We start from the raw sequence: 24,084 nt of genomic DNA on the forward strand, positions 1-24,084 counted from the left end.
GAGCATGTGCAGACACATGAACCGATGGACCTGCCCTCCCAGCACTGGCCTTCAACTAAACACTGCAAACAGAACAGCGCCAGCCTACAGATATGTATTCTAGGCTTTGATGTGAGGCCAAGAGCCTAAGAGGAAACTCCTGGGTGCTTAGGAGGAGCCCCCGCCGCAGGAGGCAACAGCAGCCTGGCCTGCAGTGGGGTGGGAGAGATAATAAGAAACACATGAGTAGAAGGTGCCAGGAGGCCTGGAGCATCTCGAGGACAGCTAAGGGGAAGGGGGGACAGGGGTGGGGACCCATGCGCTCTCATTTATGTAACACCAATGCATAAGTATTTGGTTTTGTGTCTAACTGCAAAAGGCACAGGGCAAGAAAACATTCCTGTTCTATGGAGGCCCAGTGATGAGACCACATATGAACATGCTTAAGTAAAAAGATGTATTTCAATGTGGGAAGAGATGCCCATTACATAAAAGTTACTGTGAGTCTTCAACTAAATAAATAAACATCTCGTCCTCAGAGATGCTGCGCGTCACGTGTTCAGCCCGGTGGTCACAGTTTGCTGTTCTCTCAGGTCGGTCTCTCAGATGAGTTCTCTCAGATGAGTAGCACTCTGCTCAGTGGACAGAGGACTTCCTTGGCATCTTTTTTTTCTTTTCTTCCAGTAAGGAAAGTACATTCTAGGAAAAAAAAAAAATGAAACAAACAGGTAGATGTCCTTCAGGGTCTGGCAGGTTCTAGGAGTCTGAAAGAACTACAAAATCAGTTTTAATAGGCAGGAGGGAAGGCCTCACCTGTCTGTCAAAAACTCTGGCCATTTCTAGGACACCTTTGCCAAACTGGAAGGAAACACAACTTCCTTAATTTGATCACGGATTAGAGTGTGAAATTCTCATACATGCTTTCCTCTCAAAGGACCCCAGAGAATGTTACCTCATTTTTCACAGTTGCATCTGCCCCTTTATCAAGAAGTAGCTGAACGAGCTGTTCGTGGTTATTTAAGACAGCGACCTAGAAACAGAAGTGTTGATGTGAGAAACACTCGCCTCCAGCCTTGTTCCCCTCCAGCGAGTTCAAGGCGGCCAGCATGGGCAACATGATACACCCCATTTCAAACATATGGAGACTGTAATGACCTCCTCCACTTATTAATGGCTAGGACATACTACATAAGCAACCCCAGGGCTCAGATACAAGCTGCTCAATTCTCAAGCCTGAGACCCGGGGAGAACGGTGTACCATGAGAGGCGTCTTTCCATCTTTGTCCTTGATGTTCACGTCAGCCCCAGCCTCGATGAGGAGTGAGGCCACCTTCTGGCTTCCTGTCACAGCGGAGACTCTCATGAGTGGCGTCCATCCTGAACCAGTGTCTACAACATCTACCTATGTTGCCAAAGAGACACCTACCTCAGTCCAACCACTTTCCTGTGGCATTGCTGGGCAGACATAGAGAGGTGTGCACTTCTCTAGACTCCCTCATTTCCTAGACGTGTGGTGAATGAGCTGAATTCATGTCCATGTTCAGGGCGGGGATTGCTGAGTCTCCCAGGAGGTCCCCTGAGAGATCCCACTGCTCGATGCCATACTCATCTGCTAAATGGAAAAGCTAAAAATGGGATGGGGAGGGGCAGGAAGGAACCAACACCTCCTCCTCGTGGTGTCCCTGCTCTCCCCTGCTCTCCTTAGCTGTAGTGCTTAAACTCTTCTAAAGATTTACTTTGATTTTGTACGTGTGCGCCATGTGCATGCAGTGTCCACAGTGGCCAGGAGAGGGTATCACAACCCCTGGAGCTGAGTTACAGATGGTTGTGAGCCACCATGTGGGTGCTAGGAATCAAACCCATGTCCTCTGGAAAAGCAGCCAAATGCTCTTAACCTCTGAGACATCTCTCAAGTCTCTGACTATAATTTTAAATGTTTACTTTCTTTTCTTTTTCTTTTTTTCTTTTCCTTAATTTGAAATGGGCCTTTGCTGTGCAGAGCAGGCAGCCTCAAAGTCACAGAAATCTACCTGCCTTTCTACGGCTGGGATTGAAGGCATGAGCCACCACACCTGGCTCAGTGCTGATACTTTTCTTCATTTGCTGTATCTTTCACAGTGCTTTAAATCTTGCCTGGAACAAGGTCATGATGACAAGAGTATACTTGTCTTTATACTGCACAAGGTTTGCATCTCAGGCAGGGAGGCCAGAGCTATCACAAACTAACTAAGGGCATTGATGCCCAGCGCTATCTCCAAAACATAGTGTGCCCAGTTGTCAGATAGCCAACGCCCAAAACCTGGTTTATAACCAACTCTTTCAATTTCTTCTTCCAAAAGAAAAAGTGTGGAATAAAAAGACATAACTGGCACCAAATTATAGGGTATCCCTAACCAAACCAAGAAGAGTAAGGATGGATCTGAGAGTGTGTGGAATGTGGGGGTATGCACATTCCGAGAGAGAGAGAGAGACAGACAGACAGACAGAGAGAGAGAGAGAGAGAGAGCGCACAAGCTACAGAATGCATTCCTCAAAGATGTAACAACAATCATCCATGGCCGCCATGAGAATCAGAACGAATAACCAAGGCGCTGGCGGGAGGCTGCGGTGTTCTCGATGTTCAGATGTATGCGGGAGGCTGGGGGGTTCTCCATGTTCAGATGTATGTGGGAGGCTGGGGGGTTCTCCATGTTCAGATGTATGCAGGAGGCTGGGGGGTTCTCCATGTTCAGATGTATGTGGGAGGCTGGGGGGTTCTCCATGTTCAGATGTATGCGGGAGGCTGGGGGGTTCTCCATGTTCAGATGTATGCAGGAGGCTGGGGTGTTCTCCATGTTCAGATGTATGTGGGAGGCTGGGGTGTTCTCCATGTTCAGATGTATGCAGGAGGCTGGGGGGTTCTCCATGTTCAGATGTATGAGGGAGGCTGGGGTGTTCTCCATGTTCAGATGTATGTGGGAGGCTGGGGGGTTCTCCATGTTCAGATGTATGCAGGAGGCTGGGGGGTTCTCCATGTTCAGATGTATGCAGGAGGCTGGGGGGTTCTCCATGTTCAGATGTATGTGGGAGGCTGGGGGGTTCTCCATGTTCAGATGTATGCAGGAGGCTGGGGGGTTCTCCATGTTCAGATGTATGTGGGAGGCTGGGGTGTTCTCCATGTTCAGATGTATGCAGGAGGCTGGGGGGTTCTCCATGTTCAGATGTATGTGGGAGGCTGGGGGGTTCTCCATGTTCAGATGTATGTGGGAGGCTGGGGGGTTCTCCATGTTCAGATGTATGCGGGAGGCTGGGGGGTTCTCCATGTTCAGATGTATGTGGGAGGCTGGGGTGTTCTCCATGTTCAGATGTATGTGGGAGGCTGGGGTGTTCTCCATGTTCAGATGTATGCAGGAGGCTGGGGTGTTCTCCATGTTCAGATGTATGCAGGAGGCTGGGGGGTTCTCCATGTTCAGATGTATGAGGGAGGCTGGGGTGTTCTCCATGTTCAGATGTATGCGGGAGGCTGGGGGGTTCTCCATGTTCAGATGTATGCGGGAGGCTGGGGGGTTCTCCATGTTCAGATGTATGCGGGAGGCTGGGGGGTTCTCCATGTTCAGATGTATGCAGGAGGCTGGGGTGTTCTCCATGTTCAGATGTATGCAGGAGGCTGGGGGGTTCTCCATGTTCAGATGTATGTGGGAGGCTGGGGGGTTCTCCATGTTCAGATGTATGCAGGAGGCTGGGGGGTTCTCCATGTTCAGATGTATGTGGGAGGCTGGGGTGTTCTCCATGTTCAGATGTATGTGGGAGGCTGGGGTGTTCTCCATGTTCAGATGTATGCAGGAGGCTGGGGTGTTCTCCATGTTCAGATGTATGCAGGAGGCTGGGGGGTTCTCCATGTTCAGATGTATGAGGGAGGCTGGGGTGTTCTCCATGTTCAGATGTATGTGGGAGGCTGGGGGGTTCTCCATGTTCAGATGTATGCGGGAGGCTGGGGGGTTCTCCATGTTCAGATGTATGCAGGAGGCTGGGGTGTTCTCCATGTTCAGATGTATGCAGGAGGCTGGGGGGTTCTCCATGTTCAGATGTATGCGGGAGGCTGGGGTGTTCTCCATGTTCAGATGTATGCGGGAGGCTGGGGGGTTCTCCATGTTCAGATGTATGCGGGTGGCTGGGGGGTTCTCCATGTTCAGATGTATGCAGGAGGCTGGGGTGTTCTCCATGTTCAGATGTATGTGGGAGGCTGGGGGGTTCTCCATGTTCAGATGTATGCAGGAGGCTGGGGTGTTCTCAATGTTCAGATGTATGCGGGAGGCTGGGGGGTTCTCCATGTTCAGATGTATGCAGGAGGCTGGGGGGTTCTCCATGTTCAGATGTATGCGGGAGGCTGGGGTGTTCTCCATGTTCAGATGTATGCGGGAGGCTGGGGGGTTCTCCATGTTCAGATGTATGCAGGAGGCTGGGGGGTTCTCCATGTTCAGATGTATGCGGGAGGCTGGGGTGTTCTCCATGTTCAGATGTATGCGGGAGGCTGGGGGGTTCTCCATGTTCAGATGTATGCGGGAGGCTGGGGTGTTCTCCTTGTTCAGATGTATGCGGGAGGCTGGTGGGTTCTCCATGTTCAGATGTATGCAGGAGGCTGGGGGGTTCTCCATGTTCAGATGTATGCAGGAGGCTGGGGTGTTCTCCTTGTTCAGATGTATGCGGGAGGCTGGGGGGTTCTCCATGTTCAGATGTATGCAGGAGGCTGGGGTGTTCTCCATGTTCAGATGTATGCGGGAGGCTGGGGGGTTCTCCATGTTCAGATGTATGCGGGAGGCTGGGGGGTTCTCCATGTTCAGATGTATGCAGGAGGCTGGGGGGTTCTCCATGTTCAGATGTATGCGGGAGGCTGGGGTGTTCTCCATGTTCAGATGTATGCGGGAGGCTGGGGGGTTCTCCATGTTCAGATGTATGCAGGAGGCTGGGGGGTTCTCCATGTTCAGATGTATGCGGGAGGCTGGGGTGTTCTCCATGTTCAGATGTATGCGGGAGGCTGGGGGGTTCTCCATGTTCAGATGTATGCGGGAGGCTGGGGTGTTCTCCTTGTTCAGATGTATGCGGGAGGCTGGGGGGTTCTCCATGTTCAGATGTATGCGGGAGGCTGGGGGGTTCTCCATGTTCAGATGTATGCAGGAGGCTGGGGGGTTCTCCATGTTCAGATGTATGCAGGAGGCTGGGGTGTTCTCCTTGTTCAGATGTATGCGGGAGGCTGGGGGGTTCTCCATGTTCAGATGTATGCAGGAGGCTGGGGTGTTCTCCATGTTCAGATGTATGCGGGAGGCTGGGGGGTTCTCCATGTTCAGATGTATGCGGGAGGCTGGGGGGTTCTCCATGTTCAGATGTATGCAGGAGGCTGGGGGGTTTTCCATGTTCAGATGTATGCGGGAGGCTGGGGTGTTCTCCATGTTCAGATGTATGCGGGAGGCTGGGGGGTTCTCCATGTTCAGATGTATGCAGGAGGCTGGGGGGTTCTCCATGTTCAGATGTATGCGGGAGGCTGGGGTGTTCTCCATGTTCAGATGTATGCGGGAGGCTGGGGGGTTCTCCATGTTCAGATGTATGCGGGAGGCTGGGGTGTTCTCCTTGTTCAGATGTATGCGGGAGGCTGGGGGGTTCTCCATGTTCAGATGTATGCGGGAGGCTGGGGGGTTCTCCATGTTCAGATGTATGCAGGAGGCTGGGGGGTTCTCCATGTTCAGATGTATGCAGGAGGCTGGGGTGTTCTCCTTGTTCAGATGTATGCGGGAGGCTGGGGGGTTCTCCATGTTCAGATGTATGCAGGAGGCTGGGGTGTTCTCCATGTTCAGATGTATGCGGGAGGCTGGGGGGTTCTCCATGTTCAGATGTATGAAGGAGGCTGGGGGGTTCTCCATGTTCAGATGTATGCGGGAGGCTGGGGTGTTCTCCATGTTCAGATGTATGCGGGAGGCTCGGGGGTTCTCCATGTTCAGATGTATGCGGGAGGCTGGGGGGTTCTCCATGTTCAGATGTATGCAGGAGGCTGGGGGGTTCTCCATGTTCAGATGTATGCAAGAGGCTGGGGGGTTCTCCATGTTCAGATGTATGCAGGAGGCTGGGGGGTTCTCCATGTTCAGATGTATGCGGGAGGCTGGGGGGTTCTCCATGTTCAGATGTATGCGGGAGGCTGGGGTGTTCTCCATGTTCAGATGTATGTGGGAGGCTGGGGGGTTCTCCATGTTCAGATGTATGCGGTAGGCTGGGGGGTTCTCCATGTTCAGATGTATGCGGGAGGCTGGGGGGTTCTCCATGTTCAGATGTATGCAGGAGGCTGGGGTGTTCTCCATGTTCAGATGTATGCGGGAGGCTGGGGGGTTCTCCATGTTCAGATGTATGCGGGAGGCTGGGGGGTTCTCCATGTTCAGATGTATGCGGGAGGCTGGGGGGTTCTCCATGTTCAGATGTATGCGGGAGGCTGGGGTGTTCTCCATGTTCAGATGTATGCGGGAGGCTGGGGGGTTCTCCATGTTCAGATGTATGCGGGAGGCTGGGGGGTTCTCCATGTTCAGATGTATGCAGGAGGCTGGGGGGTTCTCCATGTTCAGATGTATGCAAGAGGCTGGGGGGTTCTCCATGTTCAGATGTATGCAGGAGGCTGGGGGGTTCTCCATGTTCAGATGTATGCGGGAGGCTGGGGGGTTCTCCATGTTCAGATGTATGCGGGAGGCTGGGGTGTTCTCCATGTTCAGATGTATGTGGGAGGCTGGGGGGTTCTCCATGTTCAGATGTATGCGGTAGGCTGGGGGGTTCTCCATGTTCAGATGTATGCGGGAGGCTGGGGGGTTCTCCATGTTCAGATGTATGCAGGAGGCTGGGGTGTTCTCCATGTTCAGATGTATGCGGGAGGCTGGGGGGTTCTCCATGTTCAGATGTATGCGGGAGGCTGGGGTGTTCTCCATGTTCAGATGTATGCGGGAGGCTGGGGGGTTCTCCATGTTCAGATGTATGCGGGAGGCTGGGGGGTTCTCCATGTTCAGATGTATGAGAGTGATGGATCCTCTCCATCCCATCGCTCCTTCTCAGAAATGGCCAACTATGAGCAGCATTTGAATAACAATAAGATAACCACCTGCCTTAACAAGAGAGTCTCCAAAGCACCCACACACATTTCCTGTCTGGTCCTGGGGGTGAGGTGTGGGTATGAGTCTCTATTCCTCATTCAAAAGTGACCAGTCCCACCTCAGGGGTCACCTAGCCCAGCAACTATACAAAAGCTCCCTGTTAATGGTTAATGGTTTCATGTCCCCCTCAGCATGAAATTCTTACACCTTGGAAGAGGGGGATAGTTCTGCCTGGTTCTTAATCTTTCCCATTGTCTTCCAAAATGCCAGGTCAGCAACCTGCAACAGCATGGAGGCTGGGCTGCTGTCCTCCGTTCCCACTAGCCAGCTGTATTCATAGCTGTCTCCAGAGGACTCATGCATTCAGGTCTGTCCTCTACAAATGCCTCCTGGGCTACAGTAAAAGGTGGGATTTAACCCATATGGTTGGTTACCTGAAGGTAACAGGATTGTATACCTGAAGCCCAGAACACCCCCACTTCAAAATTCCAGAACTTGAATGTTTCTATCAGAGGACCTGCCTGCCTAAGAACCCCTTTCCTTTCCCAGAACCCCTCAGCTTGTTATCACTACAGACTCAAGTAAAGTATACAGGGAATTGTGGTCACCCTGCCACATAGAGCTCTCTCACTGAGACCAGCGTTCTGACTGCTTGCAAATGTCTCTCAGGCCTAAAGAAACAAGGGATGCGGTAACTGGAATTCTCTTACTTCCCAGGATTTTTCCTTGGGGGTAAATCTGCTTTTTGATTGCAATGGCAGGAGCCAGTGAGAGCTGGGGCAGGAGGCCTGCTTTCCCATGCTTACACCTGAGATGGACTAGACAAATCTACTGACATCTTCTGGGAAATGAGACTTTCCCAGGCTTGGAGTTCAAGGCCATTGATTCAACTTTCCAGGGCTTCCCACCTGTAATCACACCCATCACAACAACCTCTGGCCTCTACACATACATCTGTGAACACACCCATATAAACATGTATACATCACACATGTGTGCAGAGGGAGAAAGACAGAGAGACAGAAAGAGAGAGAGAGCCCACGAATAAAAAGAACCTAACTTTGAAAGCTACTAGACCTGTGCACATCTCTGCCTCTCCTGCATGTAGCAGAGGCTTAGTAAGGCTTCAGCAACCAACTAAATAGACACCAGCAGTGACTGGAGGTACAGAGCAGCAGCACAGACACGTGGGGTCAGTTCTGAGCTCCACCCACTTCCTTTGCTTCCACTTTCTTTGCTTGAGATGAAGCCTGGCTGTCACCATAGTTCCCCAGGGATCCTCCAAGGCCTTTCAAGCTCCTGAGCTGGAGACTCCTGGCTGGCTTTTCTCAGAGCAAGTGACCAGGTCAGCCAGCCTGCCCGCCCACCCGCCCGTCTGCCTGCCTCCAGATCCCAGAAGACGGTTTCAAGTTCTGACTAGTGTGGTGTGGTTAACCAGGAAGCAAGGAGGCCATACCTCACAACCGTCCTTTATCATCCAGTCAATCACAGAGCAATGGCCTCCATCTGCAGCCCAGTGCAGAGCTGTGCAGCCTCCGAGGTCTCGAGCCTCCCAAGAAGCTCCGTGTCTCCGGAGGTATTTGACAACATCTAGGTGCCCCGCGTAGCATGCAAGCATGAGACTGCAACATAAAGAGGAAGCAGACGCCACTGTAGGCCCCACCGCCGACCTCGGGTCCAGATTCCATCCACCCACAGTAAACCACAAACTTGTCATCTGCTTGGAAAAAAAAAAAAACAAAACAACTTTATTCACATAAAATGTACACAAGCCCATCAACTGATAGGTAAAATGTCAAATCCATGCAATGAAATGCCGGGTCAGCCATGAAAGGGAAGTCGTCTGTAGTCTGAAAAATCTTAAAACAATATGATCAATAAAAGATGCCAGGCATAAAGAGTCATAGCACATGATCCATTTACATGAATCATCTGGGAGAGGCTAACGAGGAAGCCACAGAAGTAGGCTGCTAGCTGTCCAGGGCTAAGAAGGGAGAGGGGATATATTCTGTATATTTCTAGAGTCATGAAACTGGCCCCCATGGTGGTGATGGGTGAGCAACTGTCTGAATGTATTTTAAAGCAGTGCATTTTATGGTGTGTGGATAATGTTTTAATCTTGAAAAATAAGTACTGGGGCTGGCAAGATGGCCCAGCAGGGAAAACATAATGACCTGAGTTCAACCCCAGAGGCCACGCTGTGAAAGGAGAGAAGAGACTTCTGCAAGCTGTCCTCTGACCCCCACGTGAGAACCACAGCACGTGTGCACTGATAGATACATACATATGCACATACGAACACACACAAAATATAAAGGTGCTTTGAAAATGAATATTGGCTACAAGTGAGTATAAATTATTGGATTTTAAAATATCCACAAAATCTAGATTATATACAAAATGGAGTCAGACTGTCAGCATTCATTATTAAACCAGTCCTTGCTCTAAAACAAGATTGCTCAATTATTGCCACTCTCCTTTAGAGAGCAAAGTCTGGTTGGTCCATTCCAGCTGCTGGGAAGTTCCTCCTTGTAGACTGTCAATCAATATGGAATCACACACTTCTTTTGTGCACCTCATAATTGGTTAACTGGGATGGGCAGGGACCACGCCTGGGTAGTTTTAAGATGTTAGTGGGAACTGATGTAGCCACAGCATATGAATTTATTACCCTATAGATTATTTTCTAGTTGCCATGAGGAAAATAAAACTTTACAGAGATCTCACTATCCCCACCACCATCAGAGTCCAGCCTGGAATGGCCACCAGTAGAGACCTCCACAGCAGAGCCAGAAAAAAACAACACAAGCTCTCAAGGTTCCTAATGAAGATGGCACCCTTTAATAGCCTTACCATGAAAACATGTTTACTGGAAATACAGGGTTAGGTGAGCAAGCCAGATGCTACCCTGCTCCTGGGGAAGGTAAGAGAGAGGAACCCAGAACACAGCATGCTGGGAGTTCACTCAGATGTCACTGCTAGGAGGAGGGGAAGGGAAGGAGAATGGAAGAGAGACTGAAGGGAGAATGGAGAGAAACATGGAGTGGAGGGAGAGAGGGGGAGATGGGGCAAGGACAAAGAAGGAGAGAACTGAGAGGGGACAGGTCCTCAACAAAGAAAAGGACGCCCAAGAGGCAGAAGCACCAGGCACAGTGTGGGAGCACACACTGCATCGAGGACTTGCCTAGCCCCCACCACAAAGTGACATCAGAAGGACAAGCAGGAGACTGAGTGCCAATAACACCAGAGAACCGGGGAGGTATACCCGAGTGTGTGGTGGCAGCTTGGCCACGATGATGACCTTGCCTTCAGGAGTGCACACCGAAGGTGACTGTGGAGCACACGGGGGTATGTGGGGAAGGGGTGTACAATAGGACAAATGGGTGCACCCGCTAGGGCTGGGTAGAGCATGGACAGACACCCTCCGTGTTACTCTTCCATCATTTCTAAATGTTTAGAAGATCAACTCAGTAGGAGAGAGCAGCCCCTAAGTGGCCACACAAGGACACTGGGACTACTCCAATCCCCTATCACCCTAATATGCCCTGACTGCAAAGTCTTAATTGCACTTCTGGCCACTTCCTGGGCCTAGAATGGAATCCCTGTGAGTGGCCATGGCCTGTCTGAGCTTTGTATTAGCACAAACTCATTGCCCTCTCCTTCCCCTCCCAGCTCCTGCCACCACCACCAACCTCCCCACCCTCGTGTTTTTCCTCACATAAAATGGGAGAAATAAATGTTCAAATTTTTACTGACACACAGCAAACACTTCACTGAGAAGGACCCCAGCCATCAGCGCTTAGCCCATGTATATTCCCAAATTTTGTGCATTGTGTCATGCCTCTAGTGATTCTGTCTGGAAATGTCCATTTTATTCCACTTTCATCATCTTAATTTCTAAATATATAGGTGGTATTTTATACAGCAAGACTAATTGCACTTCATGTGAACTAGTGAACGCTGTCTCTTGTACCCCGTCTTTGTGTGACTTGAGGATGTGCACATGGGTGGCCTGCTCCCTGCACACTCCTCGGTGCTCCCTTAGACAGCCCCTAACTCTGCGCCCTCTCCTTGGTTAGTGCCTCCCCACTTTTGTGCCCTGAGCATTACAGCTCAGATGAGGACTTCCCACCTCCTAATGTCCTTCATGACCTCTGACACTTAGTCCCCCATGCACTTGGCATGAGCTTTGCTGTTTGCTGGGATCTTTGGTTTTTTTTTCTAATAGCCTATTTCTAGTACCTTCTCCATGGCATTGTGGCGCCTCTGCCACCATATTAAGTTCTGTCTATCCTGTTTATCTGTTTCCAATCTCGTATACAGTACCACCTCTCTAATTAGTTTAACTCTTAAGGCATTTTAATATCTGTCCCCATAGTCTTTGACAGAGTTTTAGTGTCTATTACCGTCTATTTGTTCTCTCAGATAAATTACAATCGTTTTGGCGGGTTCCCTAGAATAATTCCATTTGAGGCTACATTCAATCTATATGCTAATTTGAGAAGAGTGAGAAATGGCGCCACAGTCTTACCATTCTAAAGTACGGCACTTAGCTTGATTTTTTAAATCTTTGGACCTCTCAGTACAGTTCTGTGGATGTATGGTTCCATCGGGTTTCTTGCCTTTGGGAATTTATTCTACTCTATGTTTAGATATTAACCAGTTAGTACCATTTTTTTTAATAGCCTCAATATTTAGCTCTGGCTGGCCTAGAACTCACAGAGATTCTCCTGCCTCTGCCACCCCAAGTGCTGAGATGAAAGGTTTTCAGATTAGATAGTTTAATCATCCTGTATCGGCCACATCAGTAAACCTCCTTACTAAGTTTCCAGTCTTTGGTGGTTGTCTTTCTTGAATTCTGCGGGCAAGGAGGAATCCCACCTGTATCTCCTAAAATACTATCCAGTCATGAGATAAAATATAAGGTACATTCACAGAGAGCCAGGCCCCGTGTCTCACACGGCAATGTATTTACCCATCGATTGTCCACAATAACCCCATGGTTGCACAAGGAAGCCTACTGAGGTAGCTAGCTATGCAGGGTGTCATACTGTGTCCTTGAGGGACTGGGGTTTGACACCATGCTCTCTGCTGTCTGTGCTCCTCACTGCACCCCAGGTCCCAGCTCTTTGTAAACTCAGAAAGATTTACCAGTCCTAAGAAATGACATTGGAGAACTGTCTGATATATATATATATATATATATATATATATATATATATATATATATATATATATATATATATTGTAGTGGCTATTCTTGGTTGTCAACTTGACTATATTTGGAATGAACTACAATCCAGAATCTGAAGGCTCACTAGTGACCCTTATCTGGAGGCTTGGAGATCCTTATCTGGATCTTGGTATGGAGATCTTGAGACATAGTGGCTATGGATTCCAGAAGATTAAATCTCCGAGTTTAAGGAGATTTAATCTGGGCTACACCTTTCATCTGGGATTAAAGGTGTGGTGGAACACACCTTTAATCTGGGCTACACCTTCTGCTGGAGACAATATAAGGACACTGGAAGAAGGGAGTCTAGCTCTTGCTCCTGCGCCTGCTTGCTGTGTGAGACTGAGTAACTGCTAGATCCTTGGACTTCCATTCACAGCTGCGACTGAACCATTGTTGGGAATTGGGCTGCTGACTGTAAGTCATCAATAAATTCTTTTACTATATAGAGACTACCCATAAGATCTGTGACTCTAGAGAACCCTGACTAATATATATATATATATATATATATATATATATATATATATATATATATATAATATACACATATATACACACACATACATATATAAGTAAATACATATATATATATAATGGCTTATTTATTTACTTACTTGTGTGTGTATATATATATATGTATATACACACACAAATATATATATATATATATATATATATATATATATATATATATATACATACACACACACACACACAAGTGAGTAAATAAATAAGCCATTTTGTATCGTGTTGGACAGGACCACACACACACCTATCATCCCAGCTCATCCAGAGGCTAAGGTACAAGAAGTGAGAGTCCCAGAACAGCTTGAGCAATACACTGAGATCAACCCACTCTCCCTCTCAAAAAAAAAATAAAATAAAATAACAAGTGTTGTCACTTCCTGCTATTTCTGTGCCAGGCATTGCCCAAACGCTAAGTCTGCGTGTGGTATATATATGCTTGGGGGTCCTGCCCTAGCACTGTCTGCCTTACTCCCTTGAGAAGGGACGTCCCACTGAACCTGGAGCTAGGCTAACAGCCAATGATCCCTAGTCATCTTCCTGCCTCCACATGCCCCCACCACCGTACTGGGATCAGAGGTGCACACACCCATGCTGGCATTTTCCACAGGTGCTAAGGGTTGAGCTCTTTACTCTCTGGGCCACCTCTCTAGCCATAAAATACTTTTTTAAATAATGCATTGTCTTGGTTAGGGTCTCTATTGCTGTGACAAAACACCATGACCAAAAAATAAGCAGGGGAGGAAAGGGTTTATTTGGCTTACACCTCTGCAATAGTTCCTCACTGAAGGAAGCCAGAAGGCAGAACACTCACGCAGGACAGGAACCTGGAGGCAGAAGCTGGGCAGAAGCCACAGAGGGGTGGGGCTCAGTAGCTTGTTCCTTGTGACTTGCTAAGCCTACTTTCTGGTAGAACCAAAAACCAGCAGCTCAGGGACAGCCCCACCCACAATGGGCTGGGCCCTCCCACATCAGTCACTAATTAAGAAAATGTCCTACAGGCTTGCCTGCAGCCTAGTCTTATGGAGGCAAGTTCTTAATTGAGGCTTCCTCCTCTCAGATGGCTTTAGCTTGGGTCAGGTTGACATAAAGCTATCCAGCACTTGCATAGCCACTGTATATAGTGTTGGGTTTCTTAAGGACAAATTCCCTCAAGCAGTTCCTGAACGTGGACCACATACTCCAGCGCATGCCCTGCACCCTCTTCACTGTCCCCCTTCTTCCCTGCTTTGTCCTGCTTCTGCCTTCGTGTAACGTATGCATAAATGACTGTATGAATCTGTATTAACCCGAGAATCCACAAATATGAAAGACCATGCAACCTTTGTCAGAACCTGGCTTATTTCACTTAATCTAATGATACTTAACTGTGCCCACTTCCCAGAAGGTGTCACTTCATTGTGCTTTAATGGCTAAATCTCCCCTGTGAGACATTTCTCCCTGTGTCCCTCTGCTGACAGACACCTATGCCATTCTAACTAACAAGGTGTCAAGTTGCACCAACTTCTCCCTTCACCTTCAGCCTACTAGGATATTTTGTTGGAAGCCATCTAATGGGAATTTCCTTAACTCCCTAATTACCTTTATGACTGGGAGAAAGGGGTTTTAAGTACCTACAAATATGCAAAGAACCTGCCGCCACATCTACGCAAACACTGAGCTGCACCCAGCCCTTCTCGTATGCTAACAACAGTGTTGATGGTCTATGCAACTTTCCAGCCTGTCTTTGCTGTAGAAACTCACTCCAAGCTTAGCACTGACACCTACGATATGAAGCTCACAGGCAGACAGCCACACAGGAACGTCCACGGAGCGAGCGCATGAAACGCATTTTCTCACTTTTTACACGAATAGTGTTCATTTAGATTTTCCACTTCTTGGGTTGATTCTAGTGACTTTAAGTTTCTCTAAAAAGCATCCATTCCAACACAATGATCCAATCTATTATGGGACAAAAGGCACCGTTTTCTTTTCATTTTCAAATACTTGCTATAGTCATTTTTTCCCTTCCCAATGTCCAATTTTATTTCTCTTTCCTTTGATGTACAGGACATTGGTTTATCATGAAGATTTTTCTTAAGAGGTGACTCTTATATTTTTGCAACATGAAAATATTCTCATTCATCAGTCCCCAGTTCTCTTTTGATTCTTGCCTGTTTTCTACTTTGCTTATATTTTCTTTTGTAAACTGGCATTATTCTTCCCAAGATCTTGGCCCAGTTGATCACTCAGTCCCAAATCGGTTTAAGACTCATTCAGAAAATAATTTAAAAATTGTTGTCTAAATGTTATCTTCCACTGCACTGGAATGGAGCAGAGAGGCTTTCTGGCTGGAGAAAGCCACATTTTGGGTTATGGAGATGGCTTGGTGAGGAGAGTGTTTTCTGTGCAAGCTGAAGAGCCTGAGTTCAGATCTCTGACAGGCATGGAGAAAGCCACGTGTGACTGCAGGTACCTATTCATCACTAGTGGTGGAGGTAGAGACAAAAGGCTCCCTGAAAGTTGCAGCCCAACCAGGCATCCCAGCTGAATCAGCAAGCCTGCAGCCAATGAGAGAGCTTGTCTCAAAAAGCAAGGTGGATGTCCCCTGTGACACCTTAAGTTAACTCAGGCTTTCGTGTGCTTTTACACTCACACCCATACAAATGTGCACCCACATACGTGCACACACAAAATATGGCATACGATTGGAGTCTATGAGAGCAGTGCCCAATCCTCTGTACTCCATGTACCTTATGAAAGGCACTGTGTGTCATCCTGTTTGAGCCATGCGCTAAACATGGTGCCTAGCATGTAGTCATCACCAAATAAATGTTGGCTCTGCTGAAATAGTTCAATCTAATTGCTACAACAGCTGGTACTGAAGTATTTCAAAATGCCCCTTCATCTGTCCATGAGTAGCTAGCTCTTCTTCTGACTCTTCCTGTAATCCCCCCAATTTGTGGCGGAAACCACAAAGCACTGCTTTGCAAACGCCTAGCCCTTGGGCAGTAGAGGAAGTCTGGGATGTAGCAAGAGTCCCTGGCCCTGAGCTGGTGGTGCCATTTCAACAGCTATGGGTTACTGAGCTGGAGAAGGCTAGGCAGGTTTACCTGATGAGCAAAACCACAGATGAACAAGTCAGCCTTCGTCACCCCATCTTCCCAGGGAGCCCACTCACCTCTTGGGACTTTCCTGGTAAAGTGGAGAAACTGCATAAGGCAAAAAGCCCTCTGAGTACAGTCTAGTAACACAACAGCAACCATGCCTGCTCTCAGAGGTCCCTCCCACCTCTTACCTGTCCTTGCCACTTCCGTTCTTCAGATTCACATCTGTGCCATTGGAGACTAGGATCTTCACAAGCCTGGAGGAACACAGGTACCAGTAGTGAGCTAATGGCTTTGGGAACATGGCAACCCAACTCTGACATTAAAGGCATCCTGTGGCACCTTCCTCTCTGCCCATTCAGACCCTGCTGAACAGGAAGCCCACTGATCCCCACCAAAAACAGGGTCCCAGTCTTGCGTGAGTCACTCATCAGACCCGTCTGTCCACATGGCACAAAGCCCTGGCGTCAGTTTTATGGCTGTTTTTAATATAGGATTAAAGAGAAACCCTTAGTGAGAACACAGTTCTACTGTCTGTCAAAATGGCATTGTTACAATTAAAATATAAGTATTTTATATTAAGATAAGTAAGTAAAGTAAGATACCAGCACTTCTAGCCAGTCCTGTAGGACAGACAGTGGCAACCTCAAGAAGAAGTGTGCTCCCAAAGTACCCTTCACTCACCTTTGCTTAAAGAAATTCAAATTCCAATCATCATCATGACTGTCCCTAAGATGTAGTCGATGTGTGGTGTGACACTAAATACAAACTCACCTCGAGTTGCCTAACCCAACACAAGAACCTGAATGGAAGCCATTGCATGGGCTGGTTCCGGAAAGGGAAAAGCAGGTGCCGCTATGCTGGCTGGAGCCCTGCGGGGACGGAGAAGCCCTACTCCTCACTCAGGGGAGGAAGAGCCATCCATACCTGGTGTAGCCTTTCTGAGCAGCAACCATGAGAGCAGTAAAGCCAAATTTGTTGGGCACGTCAATCATGACATGGCTTAAGGGAAACAGAGGAGAGACCGTCAGTCGCGGCATAGACCCTGAAGTTAGCCCCACTTTGCAGAGCTCGTGGGGAGCAGAAATGGCTCATTTTACCAAAATGTCAGTTTCTCTTGGGCTACTACATTTTTCCTGTCTTACCATGTCCTAATAGTTTTAAAGGTTCAAGTTTTCATAAAAATAAAAATTAAAAACATTGTCATTTCACTTGAAACAGGAGCTCCCTTCTACTCAAAACAATCACGCCTCTCCATTGAATGGCTGCAACCAGCAAAGCCTCTATGGCACCAACTCAATTTCACCATCAGAGCAGACATGGCTGGAACCTGGGCTTTCCCCTTGACTCCCCACTTTTCTACTGACTATGTATTGATGCTGTCCGGAGAAGAACACACATCTCATATTGTCAGCCAGGGAGCTTGGCATTCTGTAGAACCTTGTCATCAACTTACCAAACCAACCCCAGTTCAGAAACCAATGCCTTCTGAGGCACACAAAACCATGCTGCAAAAGAAATTCAATTACATCTCTATGTGGAAGGCAGCTTCAGGCATGATACCTGAAGCAGCCACTTACCCCTACGCCCATCCCTGCACATGCGCTTCATCGCCACCACCCCCCACGTGCATGTGCATCATCTCTAGCGTCCTACACCAGCTTTCTAGTCTCCAAGGCAGCTGGTTTGCTTATTCCCAGGGTCACCAGTTATTACACGCAGGCATTTTGAACTGACCTGTACTAAATGCTGGGATAGATAATCAGAGGATAATAATTGCTTCTGGGGATAAAGCATGATGCCCAGACCACCCAGACCTGTAATTTCCTTTTATAGTTCTCATTAAGCAATCACAAACCATATCATTTACAAGGGTCTCTAGGACTCCTTATTAACTAGACTTCACTACTGCATATCGGGCACCTGAGGTAAATGTAGGAGGTGCTTTTGAAGGTATTGGAAAATTTATTTAGGAAAAACAAAATAAAGCTGTGCTGTGTATCGTCTGTGTACCTAGTGGGCACTGTGCTGTGTATCGTCTGTGTACCTAGTGGGCACTGTGCTGTGTATCGTCTGTGTACCTAGTGGGCACTGGAAGAAAGACAGAAAAGCTGGCTGCGCTCTCTCACCCTCCTTCCAAAATTCGAAGCAGGAGATCTTCATCGTTCACACTGACAGCACGATGAAAGTGTTCGCTACTTATGGGCTCCCCTAAAGAAAGCAGACAGAGAGCAGTCATCCAAAAGCAGGGTGGGGGGTTCCATCTCACTCTTCCTCCTGAGGCCTGGGTTCACCTGCACTTCCACAAAGGCATGAGCTGTCCCTGTCAGTAGGACTCACATGTCCTACTCAACAACTTCTTTCACTAGAAAAGACCTGTTTTGTGAGTGCCTGACTCGCCAGCAAGGACGATGCCACAACAGGATCCTTCTGCACATGTTTATTGGGAGAGCTTGATTACAGAGGTGAAAAGACCCCGAGCCCCAGAAATGGTGCTGCTTATATAGGCCTAGGAGTGACGTGTCCATACCTGATTGGTCATGCTACCATTACCTCATTAATATGCCTCAGGCCAGGCAGTGACTCGGCAAAAAACTCTTATGCACATGCGCACATTGGTTGTTTACCCATAATCATGGGAGGTGGCCAGTAGTAGCCAGCGCCATCTTGTAATGGTGTTTGCGGCTTCCCACACTGTTTCTCACATGTTAAGAGAAACTTCAGACTGACCCAAAAAACTGGGACATCTTCAAGTTGTAAGGTATCTATCGCTTTGAGAGTGTTACCATTGGGATCCTCCTTCCCACTGTCTCCTGTGACCAAGGAAGCCCCAGCAACTGCCACAGCATACTGCCTTCTTTTACCCAGTGGCTAAACTATCTCAATTGCCTTAGCTCCCTAAGCTTTGGGAGCAAATGAGTTTCATACCCACAGAGAGGTGGAGGGCAGGGGAGAAGACCCTTAAAGGGAGACGTCAGTCTTCCAAGAGGGGAATGAGCCTAAGGAGACAAAAACATCAGTGGGAAATTGAGAGGGCTAGGGGCTGTCAGTGACACAGTGACAGGGGTATGGATGCCATCTGAGGGATGGGAGGGGAGGGGGAACCACCAGGCTCAACTTCCACACTGCTGGTCAGGGGAAGACACTCTCTCCCAGCCACTAGTCTGTGGTTCCACTCCTCACACATCCCATGCCTTTCAACTTAGCATGGCTGAACTTAAAATTACATGAGGAATGTGGTGGTAAATGCCCAACACACCACTGCTATCTACTACACCGCTCTGTAATGCTCTCACATCCCACCATGCACAGCACCCCTCCCACACTTGCAATGCCCACCTGACCTCAGTGTGCAGCTCCCGATCTGAGTAATATCAATAGATGATCGATCAATAAAACTCATAGACTTTGCTAGGCACAGGGGTCTTTACTCAAATTAAGATATTGTGATAAGCTTTCAAAGCCAAGAGCCTGGCTGGCCCTGTTTATCTAAGGAAAGTCTTGCCTAGCCCATGGATTTCACTAAAGCAGTGGTTTCAACCTGTGTGAGTCTCCACCCCTATGGGGGTTGCCTATCAAATATCCTGCATATCAGATATTTTCATGATGATTCATAACAGTAACAAAATCACAGCTATGGAGTAGCAACAAAATAACTTTATGGTTGGGGGTCACCACAACACGAGGAACTGCATTAAAGGGTCCTATCATTAGGAAGGTTGAGAACCACTGAAGGGACTCAGAGCTGGAATGGCTTTATACTCTCAGGGACATTTGACAATGTCTAAAGACCTATGTTGTCACAACTTGGGAGATGCTACTGGTATCTTGCAGAGAAGGACCCAGAGTACTGCTTAGTAACCTATAACACACAGGACAGCCTGCCATCACTCAGGACCTAACCAGAGCCAGTATGTCAACTGTGTCATGGTTGAAGAATCCAGCTACATTGAAGTAGACTCACTGATAGACCATTGTGTGATTCTCTACACTTCAGGGGATTATCTAAGTAGATTGTGCTCCCTCCATGCCTCCTTCCTACATAAAGGGAGAGGAGCCCATAAGTAGCCTTTAGTCATCTATAAAAGAGCCCAGTCACAGAGTCAAGCATGGCAGTGTTGAAAGTTCATTTGATTTCAACAAAACCAAGTCTGAGTGATGCTAAGCTGTCCAAGGTCACCAGTTAGGAGTATCATTATCAGAACTCATGGCCAAGCCTCAACTAGGACCTTAATTTGATAGGCATTGAGGTAGCTGACTAATTTGGGGGTTGTTTCTATTCTTACTATGTTTTTAAGTACAGAATCTAAAACAAATGTAACTCTCCCTGCCTTCCCCAACAAGTGTCAAGTAAAAGTGAATGCCTAAAAGCTTCAGTGATTGGGGACTTGTGATATTCAGAGCAAGATCTGAAAGCACCTACAGCATTCCCCCATTTCTCCACTGGTTACCTGCCCTTCACCTCACTGCCCTTCACCTCACTCCACTGTGCTCACTCCACTGCACTGCACTCCACCTCACTGTACTGATCTCCACCTCATTGCACTGTGCTCCACCTCACTGATCTCCACCTCACTGCACTGTGCTCCACCTCACTGCACTGTGCTCCACCTCACTGCACTGTGCTCCACCTCACTGCACTGCACTCCACCTCACTGCACTGTGCTCCACCTCACTGCATTGTGTTCCACCTCACTGCACTACACTCATAACTGCACTGTGCTCCACCTCACTGCACTCCACCTCACTGCAGTGCACTCCACTTCACTCTACTCCACCTCCCTGCATAGTAAGGCCTCCTGATGAAGGTGCTTCCTAGCATATCCTAACCAGAAAATGCTGTTGTACAAAGATATTGGAAAACAAAACAAGCTCATTTCACGCTTATGAGCTTGAGGGCTGTATGCAACAAAGATGTCTAGGGGTTATGACACAGCTAAAATAAATGTAGTGTCTATTCCTGACTCTGCTAGGCATCTTCAGAGCTTCACATGGGATTCTGAGAACAAAGGGACCTCCTCACAAAGACAAAGGAAAGCAGTATCCGTTCTCATCCACCACCTTACTGAGTTCCAGCAAAAAGAACCAAAAAAGCACTCGTCACTTATGAGAGTCCTTCTCAGCATTAGCTCAGTCAGTACTTCCCAGCTTCCAAGACGCTGTCCCAGGAGGATGGGGACAAACTGAGGATCCCACTAGACCCATGTGAATGGTCCCAGGAAAACCTTTTAAGGTGGCCTGGCAGTGCACCTCAGGGGCAAAGGCACTTGCTACATAAGCAGGGAACCTGAATGCCATCCCAAATTCCACCTGAAGGTGGACAAAGAGAATCAACTCCATAAAGCTGTCTTCTAACCTCTACATGCATGCTATCACACACACACACACACACACACACACACACATACATACAAACACACACACATACACACATACACACACATACACACATACACACACATACACACACATACACAAACACATACACACACATACACACATACACACACATACACACACATACACAAACACATACACACACACACACACATACACATACACACACATACACACACATACACATACACACACATACACACACACAAGTAATAATAATAATAGTTTTAAAAATAAAACCTGTGAGCTAGAATTTCACAAATATAGGACAGAATAAAAGGCCTTTGCCTGCCACTTCTACTTCCTCCACAGGCAGGAGTCATGGAGATCAAAGAGGAAATTCCAGGGTGAGCAACATACTCCACTCCTCTAGCCAAGAGCTTTTCAAGACTCTGCAGGCCTGGCCAGGAGAATGGCCTCAATATGTGTGACTGAATGTAAAACAGGCTAGCATTGGCCTTGGTAAGTCTGACCGTACATGGATTCCTCTGAGTGGTGTGACTGCAGGCATCATATTGAGGATGCTCTAGGGGTGTCCATCTGAGTTAGATGCAGTGCACTCAGTGGACACCCCTTGGGGGATGGATAGGGTAGACTTTGAGAAGCCGTCTTACTCTACTTGGGGGTCACTTAGCTGCAGATATGCACATGAGTATGACACTGGATAACACCTTCCTGGGTGGAATTTGGGTCTTTATTAAAAGCAGTGAATAAATCATGGACTCATTGGAGAAGATATTTGCCAATTAACAAGTAGCAGCTGTTTTTCTTTCTTTTTAAGGGTCTGACTGATTAAAATTGCATGCTTCATTTAAACAAGAGCCTCGTGTACATTACCTGGGAAGGAAAAAAAAAAAAAAAGGCTGAGCATCCTTTATTCAAACAAAGTGCAGGCTTTTGTGATTCATTAAAACACTCTCAGACTGAATGCAAATCATCAGCCCACAGAAGCATTTTTGCTTGCTCTGTATAATGTGAGCATTCTCAATTCTCTGCTTAGCATCTCTGCCTCCTTAAGAGAGTCTACACTGAGCAAGATAGAATAAGGGAACAGCAGTCTATCAGCAGAACCAGACGCCTGCCTCCAACAAAGATGACAGCAATCCCTCCATGGAGCATAGCCCACGGGGCTGGCAGAGAAACAGTCAGGTGCATTGTTTACATATACATATATACACACATATACACACCACACATATACACACCAACACACGCACATGTGAGTGCACAATCACCACCAGCATGTCCCTCTCCTCTGAGAGGTCTAATTACCTACAAAAACCATAGAACTATCATGGCCAATTCCTAGGCCAAATGTCTACAGCTGCTTGTCTGAAGTCAGCTGGGTAAGGAGAAGCACACTTAGCCACAGGCACGTTCCTTGTCAGCTGATCTGCAAGGTCAGCCTGGTCTCTACCCTCTATGTGAACTCTGGCTTAGGTGTGTGACTCAGAGGATAGTAGGCCTCTTGGAACCCATCAAAGCTGATTGCAGAACCAGCTGTGTGACCTCTCCAGCTAGCCTTGGGTGGACTCATCCAGTTGGTGAGAGATGGATCTGTCCCCACCCAAGACACGAGAGGGAGCCTGCCCCAACGAAGTGCATCTCTTTTCCTGCTCCTACTTCTACCACGGAATCTTAATCATCTACCCACCAGGAGAGATAGCTGACCCACACCCCTCCATCTGGGAGCCTACAATGTAGGTGGGGGTAAAAGGAAGAGCAAATATGTAAAACAGAATGGATGAAGTGCTGGGCCTGCCTCAAAATGGGAGGAGCCTGTGCAGGGGAAGGAGAAACCTGCACAGGAATCAGCCCTGAGTCAACTGTGCCCGTGGAGCATGTGCGGTGGGCTGACAAGGAGTCTGGGTAGCCCAGTGAGAGCAGAGAGGGGAGTGGTGATGGGAGAGGGGGTCAGAGCAGCAGGAGGAAGTGCAGAGGCTGCCTACAAGACCATCCAACCCAGTGTCCACAGAAGTTTCTTCAAAGGCAGACTCTATGCCTATATTTCCCCTGCCTACTCTTCACTACCCTTGCCTTCCTATAGTCCAAGTGCTTGTGTGCTCCCCCTCCCCCTCCCCCTCCCCCTCCCCTCCTGGGACTCCAGGGCTGAATATCTTCCCTGAAAAAGCAAAGCTTTCAGTATCACAGATTAAAGAACAGACCCTCTTTTTAAACAGTAGCCTGTTTAATTGACTACTGTAGGCCTCCTATGAAATGACCCTGTTTCATGGCTGGCTAAGCATCACTTAGAACCACAGGTGAAGCTCCCCCACCCCCCTACCACCCCCGCTTTAACTAACTCCCCTCCTGGTCTGTTCATCCAGAGCCAGGCTCCTCTTGTCTTCATTGTAACCAAAGGACCAACAGGGTAGCTCAAAATCTGAATCATCTTCAGTCACATGGAGGGCATGATGGCAGGCCACAAAACATAGGTGATCAGAGGCAGTGTGGCTACCCTCCCTGGCCACCTCTGTGCAGAACTGCCTCCCTGGAGTTGGGAAAATATTGATCATGTTTTTCTTCAGTTTCAGTACCCAAGGAACCAGAAGTATGTGGCAGACAGGACACACACATGCATGGAAGCCGTGTACAGTAGACACACATGAGAAGACAACACTCAGCCCATCCCTACTGGCCCACTTCCTAAGAAAGACAGCTCCTACCCTGTACCAAATGCCCATGGACAGGACAGTCCTGGCACCAAGCCAGCTCTCCCAATTCAGGAGAGCATATCTGGCCTTCCTTGTGCCATGCTGTT

At 48.0% G+C, this 24,084-nt stretch overlaps 1 protein-coding gene across 3 annotated transcripts in view; it reads right to left on the minus strand.

Annotated features, from left to right (window-relative positions):
- Positions 1 to 422: 422 nt before the first annotated feature.
- Positions 423 to 24,084, minus strand: part of Fank1 (fibronectin type III and ankyrin repeat domains 1) — a 120,224-nt gene continuing 96,562 nt past the window's right edge. Inside the window, exons 4-11 of one of the 3 annotated variants that reach the window (XM_021166203.2) lie at positions 18,056 to 18,137; positions 16,854 to 16,928; positions 16,118 to 16,183; positions 8,536 to 8,701; positions 1,238 to 1,381; positions 932 to 1,009; positions 793 to 837; positions 423 to 678 (exon numbers count right to left, since the gene is read on the minus strand). In XM_021166203.2, the coding sequence (XP_021021862.1) occupies positions 616 to 678; positions 793 to 837; positions 932 to 1,009; positions 1,238 to 1,381; positions 8,536 to 8,701; positions 16,118 to 16,183; positions 16,854 to 16,928; positions 18,056 to 18,137 (719 nt within the window). In that variant the 3' untranslated portion in view covers positions 423 to 615. Of the gene's footprint in view, positions 679 to 792; positions 858 to 931; positions 1,010 to 1,237; positions 1,382 to 8,535; positions 8,702 to 16,117; positions 16,184 to 16,853; positions 16,929 to 18,055; positions 18,138 to 24,084 lie in introns of all 3 variants that reach the window. The other 2 variants (XM_021166205.3, XM_085841218.1) reach the window with 2 other exon arrangements.

This window comes from Mus caroli, unplaced genomic scaffold (genome assembly GCF_978045245.1).
Source record: "Mus caroli unplaced genomic scaffold, Mus_caroli_1 scaffold_8, whole genome shotgun sequence".
Lineage (NCBI taxonomy): Eukaryota > Metazoa > Chordata > Mammalia > Rodentia > Muridae > Mus > Mus caroli.